The sequence below is a fragment of the Cervus canadensis genome, chromosome 30, assembly GCF_019320065.1.
Source record: "Cervus canadensis isolate Bull #8, Minnesota chromosome 30, ASM1932006v1, whole genome shotgun sequence".
NCBI classification, from domain to species: Eukaryota; Metazoa; Chordata; class Mammalia; order Artiodactyla; family Cervidae; genus Cervus; species Cervus canadensis.
Window position 1 is genome coordinate 9,329,588 of NC_057415.1, and position 14,803 is coordinate 9,344,390.

Consider the following 14,803-nt stretch of genomic DNA (forward strand, 5'->3'; position numbering starts at 1 on the left):
TAAATGAGGAAAAACGGGGCAGGGCATAAAGAGGAATCCAATCTATTTGTGGTGACTTAAACTCAACACAACAAATATTTCCTGAAAAATCTACTATGTGTGAAACATGCAAGATGCTTGCCTTGCCTCAGAGACTTCAGAATTACATGGGAGAAGGGAGAAGAACGCGGTTCACGGAAGTACACAAATAATCCAAGGCAGAACAGAAGCACTCTAAGAGAGGTTCCAGTCAGGGCTATGGGTCCAAAAGCAAGACTCCGAGACTCAGAAAAAGTTTCACGGGAGAAGTGGGGAAGAAGGGTAGGCGAGTGGGTGAACGGCCGACCGGGAGACGTCAACTCCCGGTTTCCTTTACAACTGCCCGCCTCTTCACGCGCTCGGCGGGCGCCCTGCTCACCCTCTCCGGCAGAGGCATGCACTAAGGCTCTCGACCAGGCCAACCCGCCTTGATTCTCTTCCGCCATTTCTCACCTCGGAGGCTTCCAAATTCCTCCTCGGTCAACCTTGTCTGAAGACTGAAGACAACGCTTAGAGGAGAAAGCCCCAACGCGGGCGACTGGAACCCTCTCAGCTCACAAGCTGGAGCCTGCGGCCAGGCCTCATCCCCATGGCAACGCCCCCAAGCGCCGGTTCGAACGCCCGCGCCGACGCCCGCGCGCCGGCAGTCCCACACCGTCCACCAATGAGCATCGAGGGAACGCGTGGACGTGGACCGCCTTCTCTTATAGAAGGCCAATCAGGAACCCGATGAAACAGTGGGCGTAACTCTCACTTTCCGCCCTTCAACCAATCGTTCCACTGAAATGAAAATCTCGCGATGTTCTAAGCGAGAGAAACGCACCTTTGAGGCGGGTCCAGGATCCTTCCGCCCCGAGCAGTTGGTCGTCCAAAGCGCAACCCAGCTCTTGGGATTGGTCGACGGACTGCCAGTCTTCGCCCAAGGTCCGCCTTTTGCCTCCTTCTACTCGGGGTGAGTAGCCTTAAAGAGGGATTACTGGGTTTAGTTCTCCGCGGAGAAATTGAGGCTCGGAGCAATGAGTCTGCAGCTGACTAACCTCCGGTCGCTGTAGGGTCGTGGACCTGCCTTTCTCCAGCTGGCTGTGGGGCGCGGGCAGGCCAGACTCCAGCCGCTGCAGAGAGAAGGGAGGGAGACCCTTTGGGGGCCCCGCGAGCCTTGTTTGTCCCGAAACGAGTGGTGATCGGGTAGGTCGTCGGAAACCCAGAGTACCGGGTGTGGGGCCCAGCCACCCTAGCGCCATACCTTCCCTTCCTTGGGCCTCAGTTTTAACTTTGTTACTCTTTAAACCCTGCCTACTTTCCAAGAGAGGTTTTATATTTTCTAATTACTTCCTTTATTGAATGGATACTATCGTGACAGTTACAACAGAAGTCACAGGAGAGTCCTTACTATTTAAAAACTTCTTTTTTCCTTGTGGCCTAGTTTGGACCTTATTTATCTATTATATCTCTCAAGGGGAAAAATAAATAAATATATGAATGACATTAAAGAAGTTGAATGCAATCAAATAGCCAAAGGTAGCTGGTGTCGAGTCCAGGTTGAGAGCACTGATGTTAGGAGTGGGCAGATCTGCTTTTGAGTCCCTACCCAGACTCATCTCTGAGCTGTAATTTTCTTTTTCCTCTTCTGAAAACGAGGAGTAATGCCTCATGGGGTTCTTGTGAAAATTAAGTGAAATAATGAAGGTAAAGCACTTGGCAAAATGCCTGACAAGTAGTAGCTCTTCCAAAAGTGGTAGCTATTATCTTCATACTAGAAATAAGAAAATATATTAGCCAATGGAACCAGTAGATGTACTGTAATTGAGTGCCCAATTTAGTTCAAAACTTGTCAGTTAAATAACTAATAATTAAGGAAACAATTTGTTCTTCAAAAGAGTGAAATTTCTTCTAGTAGCTATATTAAAACATCTTGGGGGGCTGTCAGGGATGTACATGGTGTGATGAACAGTGTGTTCACTGACAGTTTTGCAGAAAATATGAAAAGTCATTTTTTTATTCAACTATTAGTGAAAGCTGAGAGCATGTCATTAAAACATAACAGAGAAGCTTTCTGATGATGTTTTATACAGGGATTAAGTGTGACATATATCTAGTACTTCTGATATGTCAGACCCTAGGTATACATTATTTGAAACTCTGCAACAACTGTTAATAGTAGGTTGGTATTTCCTTATTTGGAAAAGGAGGCTTAGAGAAGTGTGTTGCTCAAAATAAAATGCTGTTGAATTAGGGAGCTAAGTATTTCTCACTGCAAAGCCAGCCATGCTTTTCTGTGTTGTGCATTCTGTTTTTGACTGAGAAGGGATGAAAATACTTGGAACACAGGCAGTCTTTACCGTCTAAGCCACCAGGGAAGCCTCCCAGGTGACGCTGGTGGTAAAGAACCCTCCTGCCAATGCAGGAGACATAAGAGAAGGGGGTTCAATCCCTGGGTTGGGAAGATCCCCTGGAGGAGGAGATAGCAATCCACTCCTGTATTCTTGCCTGGAGAATCCCATGGACAGAGGAGCCTGGAGAGCTACAGTCCATAGCGTCACAGAGTCAGACACAACTGAAGTGACTTAGCAAGCAAGCAAACTCGTAGTCATCCTTTAAAACCCTTATGGAAGTACCCCTTGACCTAAAGATAATCATTCCGTCTTTGCTGTCTTTACATCTTACACATACCTTTGTGATGCACAAAATACATCTAGTGACTTGTCTGTTTAAATACCTTCCACTTTCACTAGTATTCAGCTTCCTATCTACTCTTCAGTCCTGTCACACTGCTTGTCGAATGGGACACACTCAACAGACATTAGATGAGAGAATGAATCCTTGCAGGCTCTAGTATTAGAATTCCCCATGTTTGCTGGAAAGCAAAAATTGTACAGCAGATGGCACTAATAGGCCACTTAACAGTTCTCCTTCACCAGAAACGATTTTTGTCCCAACCTTGTCTGACTTTGACTTCATCCTTGAAGCCAGTATTCATGTCATTACAGGTGAAATCTCCCATTTCCTCCCTCAGCCAAACAGCAAAGATAGCAAGATGACGCAGCAGCTTAGTCTTTGAAACAGAGAGTGGCAGATGTCCAGGTAAAGGTGAGGTTGAGGGAACATTTTCTTTGTCTCAGCTCATCAGTTTATGGTAGTTGGGGGTTTTTCTTTTCTTTCTTTTTTAGTTTTATCTTTTTGTTGTTGTTGTTGCTTTATTCAAAGATGGGAGCCTTATTTCTGTTCACTCCTTCGAAAGGGAAGAAGGGACTAGGAGAATTGGAGAAGAGACCATCATGATGTGCGATGTGAAGAGAAGGTGAGCAGTCACATAGCTAGCTGCTTGTGGGTAGGCAGAGTTGACCTTCCTTCTCATAGTGGAGTGGCCTGGGCAAATTTTCAGGACACGAGTGCCCCAAGTTAGTTACTTGTGTGCTTGTCCAAGGTTGGCATCAAGCATGTCCCCAATACTTGGTGCTTGAGAACCCTCAGGCTACTGGGTATGGTTTTGAACGTGTGGTTATAGGTTCCAGCTTCCCAGAAAAACAAAACAAAACAAAAGAAAAGCAGAGGCATAGAAACCTTTATCAGAGAGACAAAGTTTAGGGGCATCAGACTACACTTTACCCCTCCAGGGTTGTCTTTGGGCAACAGGATCTTCATCTATGTCAGCCTTCCACTAAAACTTCTGTGAAAAGGATTCCAGTTAGACATCTTTAAAATCCTCCAAATGAATGTAGATCAAAGTGTGGGAATTTTGGAACTGGAAGCAATTTAATAAATCATTTTCGTATCCTCAGGGCCACTTGTGCCCTACGCCCTGCTCTTTCATGGTAAGCAAAGCTGTATAATGGAAAAAATACAAACTTTGGAGTTAGACTTGGTTTCCCTGTATCTCTGATGGTAAAGATTCTGCCTGCAATGCAAGAGACCCAAGTTAGGTCCCTAAGTTGGGAAGATTCCCTGGAGAAGGGAATGGGTACCCACTTCAGTATTCTTGCCTGGAGAATTCGTGGACAGAGGAGCATGGAGGGCTACAGTCCATGAGGTTGCAAAGAGTCAGATACCACTGAATGACTAATACTTTCACTTTTCGCTTTTACTTAGATTCAAATCTCAGGATTCACAGACCAGTTAGGCGTTTGGGCAAGTATTTTAAACATTTTGAATCTGAATTTCCTTATCTTAAACTGGAGGTAACAATGCTTATTGTGAAGAGTTGTCTTGAGCATTATAAAAGATTAAAAAAAAACATTGCATGGGGTAGATTCTTGATAACATGGTGGGATGAAATACTGTTTCTGCTAGAGGGATTTTAGACTATGAGGAACAGGTTGCAGGAGGATTTGGAGAGCTCTTTCTAAAGGTACATTTGTGACAGCTCCTGTGGTTGAGCCGTGCTTGCAATAGCACTCTGATTAATTTGATGAAAATATTGGACCACAACACATCAGTATAGACATTTATCTGTGAATTATTTTTTGGCACCTAAGTCCTCAACCTCCTAGGCGGTGAGGGATTTGTATCTATAGAGAAAGCCAAGAGCACTTTTCCTTAGCTTCTGGAACCTTCTGCTGACACTGAGGGGGTTTTGTTCAGGTTTTTTTTAAACCACCTAAGGCACTTTGCTACTTTGCTGAAGTGTGAATTGCCTGCTGTCAGCCTGGAGTTCTCACCTCCGAAATCTGGCTGCAGGCATATTTGCATATTAGATGCTGTGTTCTTTAACCCCCTGGGGTTTGAATCCACTCAGTGTTTTGAATGTGTGTATGTGTATCTGTGAGAGAGAGAGAGGAAGAAAGAAATCTGGATACTTTAAAACCCCAGGACAGTTTCAGCTCCACGGTCTCCAGAAAAACAGAAAACTTCCAACAATAGCTCCATTGACTTTTATGTAAATGGCACTCTTCAGGAAAACACTGGGCTATTTCCCAAAGTCCCAGAACAGAACCTGAGCATTTGTTTGAGTGGGAGGTGGGGAGATAGTTCTGTTGAGTCAATGAACATCTGTTGAGAGCTGCTGTGCTGGGTCCCAGGAGACAGCTCACAGTCTGGCTCTTACCTGCCAGAGGTGCAGAGATTTACCATGCTAGATGTGCGTGCTTGTGACGGCTTTGTACCATGTCCATGTAGCTAAGCTGGAACTGAGTTTCCCAGGAGTCCCTTCCTGGATAGTTCCAGGTTAGGGCTGACCTCAGGAGAATTTTGTGCAAGATTTGGAAGGCTGAAGTGAAGTAGCAGCCGGTCCACTGAAGGACAGAGCAGGATCCCGGGCATGGTGGCAGGACATACCTCTGGACACTCTGATCTGCTGGCTCACTTTGGGGTGCAGGACAGCACCCAGGCCCGCAGCTCCCCAATTCCTACTGCATCACCTCCTTCAGCTGCTCCAAGTCCCGGCTTGGGTGTACGCTCAGCTCTATGGCAAAGGGCTCCAGCTTCTCCTGCAAGTCACCCGAGTCAATGAGCTTGGAGACAGTGGACAGAAGTCTCCCACTTCACAGTCAGCTTTCCTTTCCAGCTGCTGGCCTCACCGGCTTACAGAGACTTCAGGCCTAACACCAGATGCGGAGGTGACAGAGGTACATGGGTTTCTCCATCAACTTCCTGATTGGACAAGGTCTATTCCCTACCCTGAATTCTTATAGTATTCTGTTTCTCTTATCAAACATGACAGTAGTAGATTATTCAGGCCATGTTAAAGGCCCAGAAGATGGAGGGATTAGAAGCCAGAAGGCCTCACAGAAGAGGTGACATCTGAGTTGTTGCTGAAAGGATAAGGAGATGGTTGCATGGATGGGGAAGGAAGGAGAAACTGTAGAGTTCAGCTGGCTCAAGCCAAGTGATTGGAGGACGAACAGGAGTTCTGCCTTTCTGTCCTCTCTGGGTACAGAGCACAGGTAGAAAGTGAACATCTGGCTGATCCTGGCTCTTGATCCTAGCTCTTCTGGTCTGACTGTTATCTGTGGTCACCACTGAATACAGGTATCTACTGAGATACAGTTTTGGTAGGGTGCACCCTTGTCACTAACCTAAGCCTCCTCCCCATAGGACAGTGCTGGCCTGCTGCCCTCTCCCCGGTGGTGCCACATGGCCACCGCAGGCTTGTCTCTCTTGGCCCCCATGGAGGCATCTTTGTTTCCTCATGCAGCGTTGGTGACGGCAGTGGTGTGAAAGAATGCCCAGGGGCTTCCTGTCCTAGGCCGGGCACTGTGCACTCTAGCCTTGGATCCCTAAGCTTGTCCCAACATCCATCTCATGGGACTCTACTCGAAGCAGGGGCAAGGTACCCTACACCTGTAACTTGCTGATGCTTTCTGAGCATCACGATAGGAAGGTCTGGGATCAGGTACCTATTCCTACCTAAACCTGTAACCAGTAATTTGAAATCTTCCTTCACTAGTTCTTTGGTGACAGGGTTCCTTCTGGCTTCCAGAATAAAGTCCTTAGCATGTATTTATTCCCTGGGAGACCAGGGAGCAGAACACCACATTTAATAAAAGCCCTGATAGCAGTTTATATATGAATTTTAAACTTGGAAGGATCCACACTTTACATACTGTTATGAGCCACTCTTTTTCCACTTAGTGTGTCTGAAAAGTGTTTTACAAGCAGCACATTTGTCTCTACCTCATTTTTTAAAAAATTACTTATTTTGGCTGCACTGGGTCTTCACTGTGGTGCGGGGGTTCTCTTGTTGAGGGTCACAGACTCCACAGAGCTCAGGCCCGGTGGTCGTGGCACATGGACTTGGTTGCCCCACGGCATGTGGGATCTTAGTTCCCCAACCAGGGATTGAACTCTGCGTTGGAAGGCAGATGCTTAACCAGTGGACCGCCAGGGAAGCTCATCTTGATTGAGCAGCATCATGGGGGCCATGGAGATCATCCACTCCTATTCCAGCCACTCCTCTCAGCATCAGTTGTGCCACCCAGGAGCACCTGCTGCTTCTCCGGCCCTGGAATCCTGCAGACGAGGCCCTGCAGCTCGGGCCTCTGCCTGCCTGGCCAGTCTCTCAGACCTCAGCTGTGCTTTAGATACCCGGTTTTCTTCCAGTTCTGCCATCTCACCCGGGAACCCTTGTCCATGCTGTTCCCCCTACCTGGAGCACATGTTCCTTCTTCCCTTTGCCAGTTTACCTTTTACTCATCCTTTACTTCTCTGCTCAAACACCTTTCTTTCAGGAAGCATTCCTTATCGCTTCTCGGCCTGTTGGCTAAGATCAAGTGTAGGAAGCATACCTTGATCCCTCAGGCAAGGTCAAGTTTCCAATCATACATTTTCCCTTTGGAACACAGACCTTATTGACAAATGTCTTTAAATTTGCTTAACTATTTAAAGTCTTCCTCTCTTACTAGACTATAAACTATATTCTATATTCATGCAAAGGCAAAGGCCAAGCACAGTACTTGAAACATAGTAGGTGCTCCATAAATATTTGCTGCATGAACAAATGCCACAAGTTTTTCTTTAGCAGGGCCTTACTGAAAGGATCTTCCATGTTTTTTGGGGTGTGTGTGTGTGTTTGGCTGCACGCATGGCATGCAGGATCTTAGTTCCACACCCCCTGCAGTAGAATCTCAGAGTCTTAAAGGCTGGACCACCAGGGAAGTCCCTCCTGTCTTTTGTTGACATTTTTTCCTGCAGTGGAAAGAAGACTAAATGGAAAAGACTAAAAAAAAACTCTGTTGTTATTGTATGGCTGATTATGAAGTTAATGTTCTCTGTAAATTTCCAAATAATACAGATATATATGGAGCAGAAAATGAAAGTTTCCCCATAATCTCATCCTCCAGAAAACGGTATTAATGATGCACAGACATTTTTCTGTGCCTATTGAAGTCTATTGAGTGCTTATTAATCAGCAGGCACTGTTCTAAACCATTTGACAAAGTTAAGTCGTGTAATCCTCACAGCAACCCTTTAGAGCAGAGCTGTCATTACCCTGTCTTACAGCTGAGGAAACAGCCTTAGGAGCCCATCACATGGTAAATGAGTGGCAGAGCCTGAATTTGAACCCAGGCTCCAGGTTCATACTCTTGACCACTCTGCTAGTTCGCCTCTGATGGGATGGGAAGACTTTCTACCATGGGTGCCCCTTTATATTTTGAATTTTGGACCATGTGAATGTATCACATTCCAAAACATAAAAGACTGAAAAAAAACAGTAAATTTTTAGAACACTAAGCCACCATTCCTAAGTGACCCTTCTAAGCCATCAGAAACCACATTGTTTCCCAGAGAATGCTAATCAATACTCTGTGATGACCTATATGGAAAAGAATCTAAAATGGAGTGGGTATATGTATAATGATTCATTCTGCTGTAGGCAGAAACTAACCAACATTGTAAATCAACTATACCCCAAAATAAATAAATGATAGAAGTTAAAAGATACAAAGAAACCATACTTTGGGGTCTCTCTGCTCCAGAGTCTCAAGCTGGAGGCTGAGGGAAATGGGACTGTGGATTTGATGATGACATTGTACTGCGTCTCTCCCATTCCCAGCAGCTCTCCAGTTTTGGTGAGTTTGCACCTGAGGATCTCCCATCTCTACATACACACATGGGCCCTGCTCTGGCAAAGAGACCCGGAAAAGTTGGGACAGACCCACACTACCAGCTAGAGGCCGGGGCCTGCAGTTAGACACAAAGGCCTGTATCTGACTCCTGGCTTCTCCACATTGGTCCTCAGCATGTAGGTGATGAGGTCACTGTTAGCTGGTCTGTGTGACTCCCCGGCACCAGAGTGCTGCCCCCTTCCGGCCTCCTCAGTATGGATCTTCCTGTTTTGTGTAACTTGGCACATCTTTGTTACGCCTTCAGATAGACCATGGCCCTGAGAGCATGTGGCTTGATCATCTTCCGAAGACGCCTCATCCCCAAGGTGGACAACGCTGCAATTGAGTTTCTACTGCTACAGGCATCAGATGGCATTCATCACTGGACTCCTCCCAAAGGTGGGAGGCCAGGGGGTGGGCTGTGGGGAGATGCGAGGCGCTGTTCAGAAATCCACGCTGCCAGGCACCCTACAGCACTTGCTTCCCGGTGATTGTGTAGCAGGAGGTGGGTGTGTGGGCAGAAGCTCTCGGTTCTTTCTGCATACAAGGTCTACATGCCAGGCCAGAGAAGAATCGAAATAGAACTCTGAGACTGAATACCAGGTTTCCTTGTCTCAGTCACCAGAGCGTCAGCCTCTCCAGTGAATGATGGGGAACGAGAAGAGGCACTGAGCTGGCCGCTGGGGACCCTGAGGCCAGGGCATTCCTGGGCTACAGGTTAAGAGAGAACAGCCCCCAGACAGAAGGGAGCAGAGACTTTAAGGGGAAGTGGGGTGGGGGAGAGGTGAGCAAGGCTCCTCCAGGGTTGGAGGAGGGCTTCTCTGGCGGCTCAGATGGTAAAGAATCTGCCTGCAGTTTGAGAGACCTGGCTTCAAACCCTGGGCTGGGAAAATCCCCTGGAGAAGGGAATGACGACCCACTCTAGTATCCTTGCCTGGAGAATTCCATAGACAGAGAAGCCTGGTGGGCTGTAATCCATGGGGTCATAAAGAGTCGGATGCGACTGAGCGACTAACATCTTAAGGTTGGAGAACAAGGAAGTGGGAACAGGAAAAACAATTGGCACATTTGAGTTCCACTGGGAAGAAACAAAGTGAAAAAATAAAAAAAGAGGTGTCACCAATACTATGAATAGGAATATTCACACTTGCCTCCTGACCACCTGAGTCACACTGCATGGTGCCTGTCAATGAAAGATTTCAAAGGAAATCTCTGAATTTTCCCTGCCTTAGGCGGGGGAGAAGTTACCATCTTAGCACTGTTGGGCAGAATGCTGAATAGATGCTGTTGGGTGGGGTGTGCTCAGAGGTTCGCACACAGTTCTGAGGGAAGGTCAAGCATCCCGAATCAGCGTCACCTCTCTGCCCACCAGCATCCCTCCCACCTGCCTCCCCCGATGCAGTACCTGCCTATCTTTGTGTCCACAGCTATATGGAGGTGCTTCCAGAGAAAATGCCCCAGCAGCCATGGACAGAAATGGAATTTTAAGTCCAGACTCCTGGTTGCTTTCTGTGGGAGCTGTGCAGCAGCAGCTGACTGGGGCGCTGCTCTGGGGACCCCCGGGAAGGAGGAGACTAGGATGTAGCCCTGTCTTTGAGCTAAGAAGAGAACAGTTAAGAATTCCTGCTTCCCAGGAGCTCCCGAAGCAGGAGGCCCCCAGCAACTTGTTGAAGCCATGTGTTGATCGAGGCTGCCAGACCCCTCCCAGGCCTTCTTGGCCCCCTTGGGCAAGCTGAGAATTTGCAGGGAGGGCCTTGAGGCAAAGCCGAGGGCTGCTTCCAGTCTGCAGAGCTTCAAGTTCTCTTACAACAGTTTCTTGGCAGTTGTCTGCTTGGGTTTGGTCCTTGCCAACAAATTTTCTTAGAACTGGCTCTCGGCTTGTCCTTAGTCTAAGTTCCCATCAGGACTTTCCCTATGAAACTGGAGTCTGGCCTTACTCAGTTAGAAAGATGAAAACAATTTGGAAGAGCCTTGATAGCTACTTGGAAACAGCTGCCGGTGCCTCGGTATAGGGTTTAGAGCCTGACCGTTGGCCCTGGGACTTCGGGCACCAACTGCAGACAGTGTTAAGTCCTCACTGTGGGCTATAAGCGAAGACCTCCCTCTTCAGCCAGCTCCCACCTGGCAAGAAAGGACCACCCCTCCTTGGGAGAGTCACGTTAAGGTCTCCCAGGGAAGGGTCTTCCCTGAGAACATGGGATGAAGAGAGCTCCAGAGGAAAATAGAGCAGAGGTCTGGGGGAGGCCGATTCTTCCACATCGAGGAGCAGCATTCTAGACCAGACTTGCCAAATGTATGGTTTGTTTCACTCTCTGTAGCGAAGTTGGGGTGGGGAAGGGTCTTGCCCAGACACCACACAGCCAGACCCTCCCTGTCCTGTACCCTATTCCCCGCCAGTATAGGATATTGCCAAAGCCTAGCAACACCTAGAAAAGTCACCAGAGACCCCAGCTTTAAATCATCTGACCTGGAAAATCTAGCTTTGTTGATGATTATATTTGCTTCCTCTTCTTTTTTCCTCACCAGGCCATGTGGAACCAGGAGAAAGTGACTTGGAAACAGCCCTTCGGGAGACCCAGGAGGAAGCAGGCATAGAAGCAAGCCAGCTGACCATCATTGAGGGCTTCAGAAGGGAGCTCAATTACGTGGCCAGGGAGAAGCCTAAAATTGTCATCTACTGGCTGGCAGAGGTAAAGGACTGCGATGTGGAGGTCCGCCTCTCCCACGAGCACCAAGCCTACCGTTGGCTGGGGCTGGAGGATGCCTGCCAGTTGGCTCAGTTTGAGGAGATGAAGGCAGCACTCCAAGAAGGACACCAGTTTCTCTGCTCCACAGCGACCTGAACTGACCAGAGTCCGGCCTTTTGCCTCAGTAGGATCCTTCAGGGCCTTCTGAGATGAACTGCCTTCACTTCACTTCCTTGGTCTTTGGCTCATTATAGCAGAGAGCAGAGAGGCTAGTAAAATCAGCTGAGGACTCTCAGAGGAGAGCAAGCAAGAATCTCAGCTAGGTGGAAAGGAAGGGAAAGGAGGAGTTTAAAAAAAAAGCCCAGGTCCAGTGAGTGCCTCCTTATACTTTATGAATAAACTTCAAGCAGCTTCTCTCTCCCTCTAACCTGCTGTATTTATTTCATGGACTTTTGCTCGGGGCGTGGGCGGGGGCGGTGAAGGAAAACGAGAGTGGATCAGAGCTCCAACCTTAGCCAGAGGGAACCCTGGGTCCAACCACTGTACCCCAGAGAAGCTGAGGGAGGGAGTCAGAATTAGGAAGACCCAACATGACCAGGGTAGCTCTTCTGCCCCTGGACTTCCAGGCACTTTCACCCTACCCCACCAATGTGCCCGAGATGTTGTGGCTTTTAGTGGACAGGACATACCAGTGAGTGGGACTGGAGTGAAGGAATTGGGTCTGCCCGCCATATCCACAGGTGCCGAGGACCCATAGTGGGACTCGAACACCTGTGGAGTTTGGTATCCACAGTGGGTCCCTCAGTCCTCCGCAGATAACAGAGTAGGATTGTACTCACTGATGTATCTTTTCCTGGCACCAGGGACACATGTTGCAGGTGCTCAGTAAGTATTTCCTAAAATAGAGACCCAGAGAACATTGGAACAGATCCCCAGTCACAACAGGGACAGGAGGGTCAGGCAACCCTGGGCCACCAGGTCAATGACACACACTCCCGTCTCCCGGCCCAGTCCCGACTCCCACGGTCAGCGTGGTGTCAGTGTGACTGAGGTACTGGCGAGGAGCAGGCCTGAGCCTGGGGCCTCTGCTGGGCCACCTGCAGCCCTGTCACTTCCCTGTGCCATCCTCGCCTGCTGCGGCCTTCTCCACCTTTAGCAGGCGTTGCTCATTGGCATTCCTCTCTTCCTACCTACTCCCTTTCTCCACAATTCTGCTGGAAGATCCAGAGGCGCAAGAGTTGGGCCGTGGCCCTCTTTCCGCTTGCTACTAGGGCTCACAGAACGCAGGGAAGGTGTTAGATCCTACAGCCCTTCCAGGAGCTGTTAGCAGCTGGGTTCATGTGGATTTCATTAGAGGGTTGTTGCCCAATGAAGTGCAGAAGATTGGCTGGGAAGGGGCATTGGCAAAGGTCAACCTGGATTACCAGGGTCAAGAGCAGGCACCCCCAGACGAAATAGAGAAGTCGCCCGGGTCTCCGACAGGCTTCCAGATGTTTTCAGTCACCGCCCCTCCGTGTAGACAGGGCAGAAGTACTAGTGAACAGGATCTTGGAGCCCTGCCAGGGGCCTGAACGGTTTTGTTCCTCACCCCTCCAAGCGGCACTCCCTGAAGGAGGCCTGCTGCAGGAAGTTTTTGGAGCTTAGTGTTCTCTTTCCAAGCCAGCAGGGACCACATCCTACTGATTTAATAAATGCCTGCTGGGCAGTGGTGCCAAACCACAGACTGGCTGCCTCCTAATGAGGGCTGGCCAGCCCTGTGCTCTCAGCATGGGAGTCTGAGGGAGTCTGTGGAATCTCAAAATGCTCAGCACTTGTACATCAGAGTTCGAAGGGACCTGGAAAATGACCTGATTCTGCTGCTCATTTTTTTTTTTAAGCTGGGAATATTGAGGCTTAAGAAGCTGGATGGCCCTGGCAATTGTCTATATGTGAGGTCCTTCGAGAATTAGGTGCCTGAGGGGACTCTGATTTTAGAATATCTTGTGTAGCTTTGGAGTCATTCTTCTAGGCCTTACAGAGTTTTCCATTAAAACACAGGTACTTTGGAGAAGGGGGGTGGATAAATTGCATTCAGCTGCTCACTTTGTGGGACGAATTGACAGGTGTGACTGGGGCATGTTAATGGGCAGTGGATGAGGGAGGGTGAGAGCAGAACCGAGATTGGGGTCTAACAGGTGAGTGGGCTTTGTTGTCATCACCACTTTGCTTTTGGCTGCCTGGGCTTGTTCAAGGGTTATGGGGCTAAGACTGCAATTTCCCCTTCAGTCTCAGGCCCTCCATCCAGGTTCCAGAGCATCTCCTCCTGGAAGCTTCCCCTGACAACCACTCATTCTCTAAACACTGTTCTGTCCCCACCTACACCCAAAGAGGCTTCTCTTGGAGTTGCACTTATTTTCTCCACTACCACCTGCACCACCCCAGGGTGAAATGTTAGTCCTTAGTCGTGTCTGACTCTTTGCAACCCCACGGGTTATAGCCCACTAGGCTTCTCTGTCCATGGAAATCTCCAAGCAAGAATACTGGAGTGGTTTTCTATTCCCTTCTCCAGGGGTTTCTGACCCAGGGATTGAACCCAGGTCTCCTGCATCGAAGGCAGATTCTTCACTCTCTGAGCCACCAGGGAAGCCCATCCTGGGGTGAAGAAGCTTCTAGTAAATTAATCCCCACGAGGGTGGTCCTAAGTTGCCCCCTCTTGGGGGCCTTTGATAGAGGCTCTGGAAAACCAAAATGCCCTCTTGACTCTCAGAGGCAGTATCTTACACCTCCACAGTAAGCAGTTGTTTGCTGAATTGAAGATCTAAAGGCATGAAGCTATAGGGGTGATTTTAATTATAGAATTTAAATTGAAATCCTGGTGCCAGTGTGGGACCCCAGGTGGGGCCCCCACTGGTGAGAAGCAGAGGCTGACTGCTCCCTGAGTGATCCAGCGGGTCCCTTAGGCTCTAGAGGGGGGCAGTGCCAACCCCACTGCAGCCCCCTAGAGGCTGTGCTACAGAGTCCAGCGAAGCTTGCTCTCCACCTTCCTTCTAACCCTCCCCCTTCACTTCCTTCCCTTCCTACCCTGCCTCCACCTCAGATTATGTAGTAGGAAGCTCTCAACAGGACCCCCTGAGGAGGGGAAAGGGGCTATGGAGGGGAAAGACAGCAGTAGGACACTGAGTCAGAGGCAAAGTCTCTTCCTGTTCTTCAGACCGGGACCCCCTCCCCGCCCAGGGACTGAGCCTCTTCCTCTTTAGTTTTCCCCACTCCGCCAACCCCACCCTCAGACTCCGGGCTTAACCTCATAAGGCCAAGAATTCTCCCCTCTCTTAATGGGTGAGGGGGTGAAAAGGTACAAATTTTCAGTTGTAAAATAAATACATACAGTCATTGGGCTGTAATGAACAGCATGGTGACTATAGTTAATATTGTATCGCGTATTTGAAAGTAGGTAGGAGAGTGGATCTTGAATGGTCTCACTACAAGAAAAAAAAATTTTTGTAACTGATGACAGCTGTTAACTGGACTTACTGTGGTGATCATTTAGCAATATATACAAATAACAAATCATTATACTGA

The 14,803-nt window shown here is 48.6% G+C and overlaps 2 protein-coding genes across 15 annotated transcripts in view; one reads left to right on the forward strand and one right to left on the reverse strand.

The window, feature by feature from the left end:
* Positions 1–602, reverse strand: part of KIF24 (kinesin family member 24) — a 64,499-nt gene extending 63,897 nt beyond the window's left edge. For all 3 annotated transcript variants that reach the window (XM_043453008.1, XM_043453009.1, XM_043453007.1), the window contains exon 1: positions 472–602. The gene's annotated coding sequence lies outside the window, so the exon portion shown is untranslated. The remainder of the gene's footprint in view (positions 1–471) is intronic.
* A 230-nt stretch (positions 603–832) lies between these two features.
* On the forward strand, positions 833–11,672 carry NUDT2 (nudix hydrolase 2). 12 transcript variants are annotated; one of them, XM_043453296.1, is made up of 6 exons: positions 977–1,203; positions 3,006–3,105; positions 3,223–3,316; positions 4,105–4,143; positions 8,824–8,957; positions 11,085–11,672. In XM_043453296.1, the coding sequence occupies exons 5-6, from the start codon at positions 8,831–8,833 to the stop codon at positions 11,399–11,401; spliced, it is 444 nt and encodes a 147-aa protein (XP_043309231.1). In that variant the 5' UTR covers positions 977–1,203; positions 3,006–3,105; positions 3,223–3,316; positions 4,105–4,143; positions 8,824–8,830; the 3' UTR covers positions 11,402–11,672. The 12 variants fall into 12 exon arrangements, with proteins under 12 accessions (XP_043309222.1, XP_043309233.1, XP_043309231.1 ...); XM_043453294.1 differs by having other exon boundaries at positions 3,006–3,099; XM_043453289.1 differs by lacking the exon at positions 4,105–4,143.
* Positions 11,673–14,803: the final 3,131 nt, after the last annotated feature.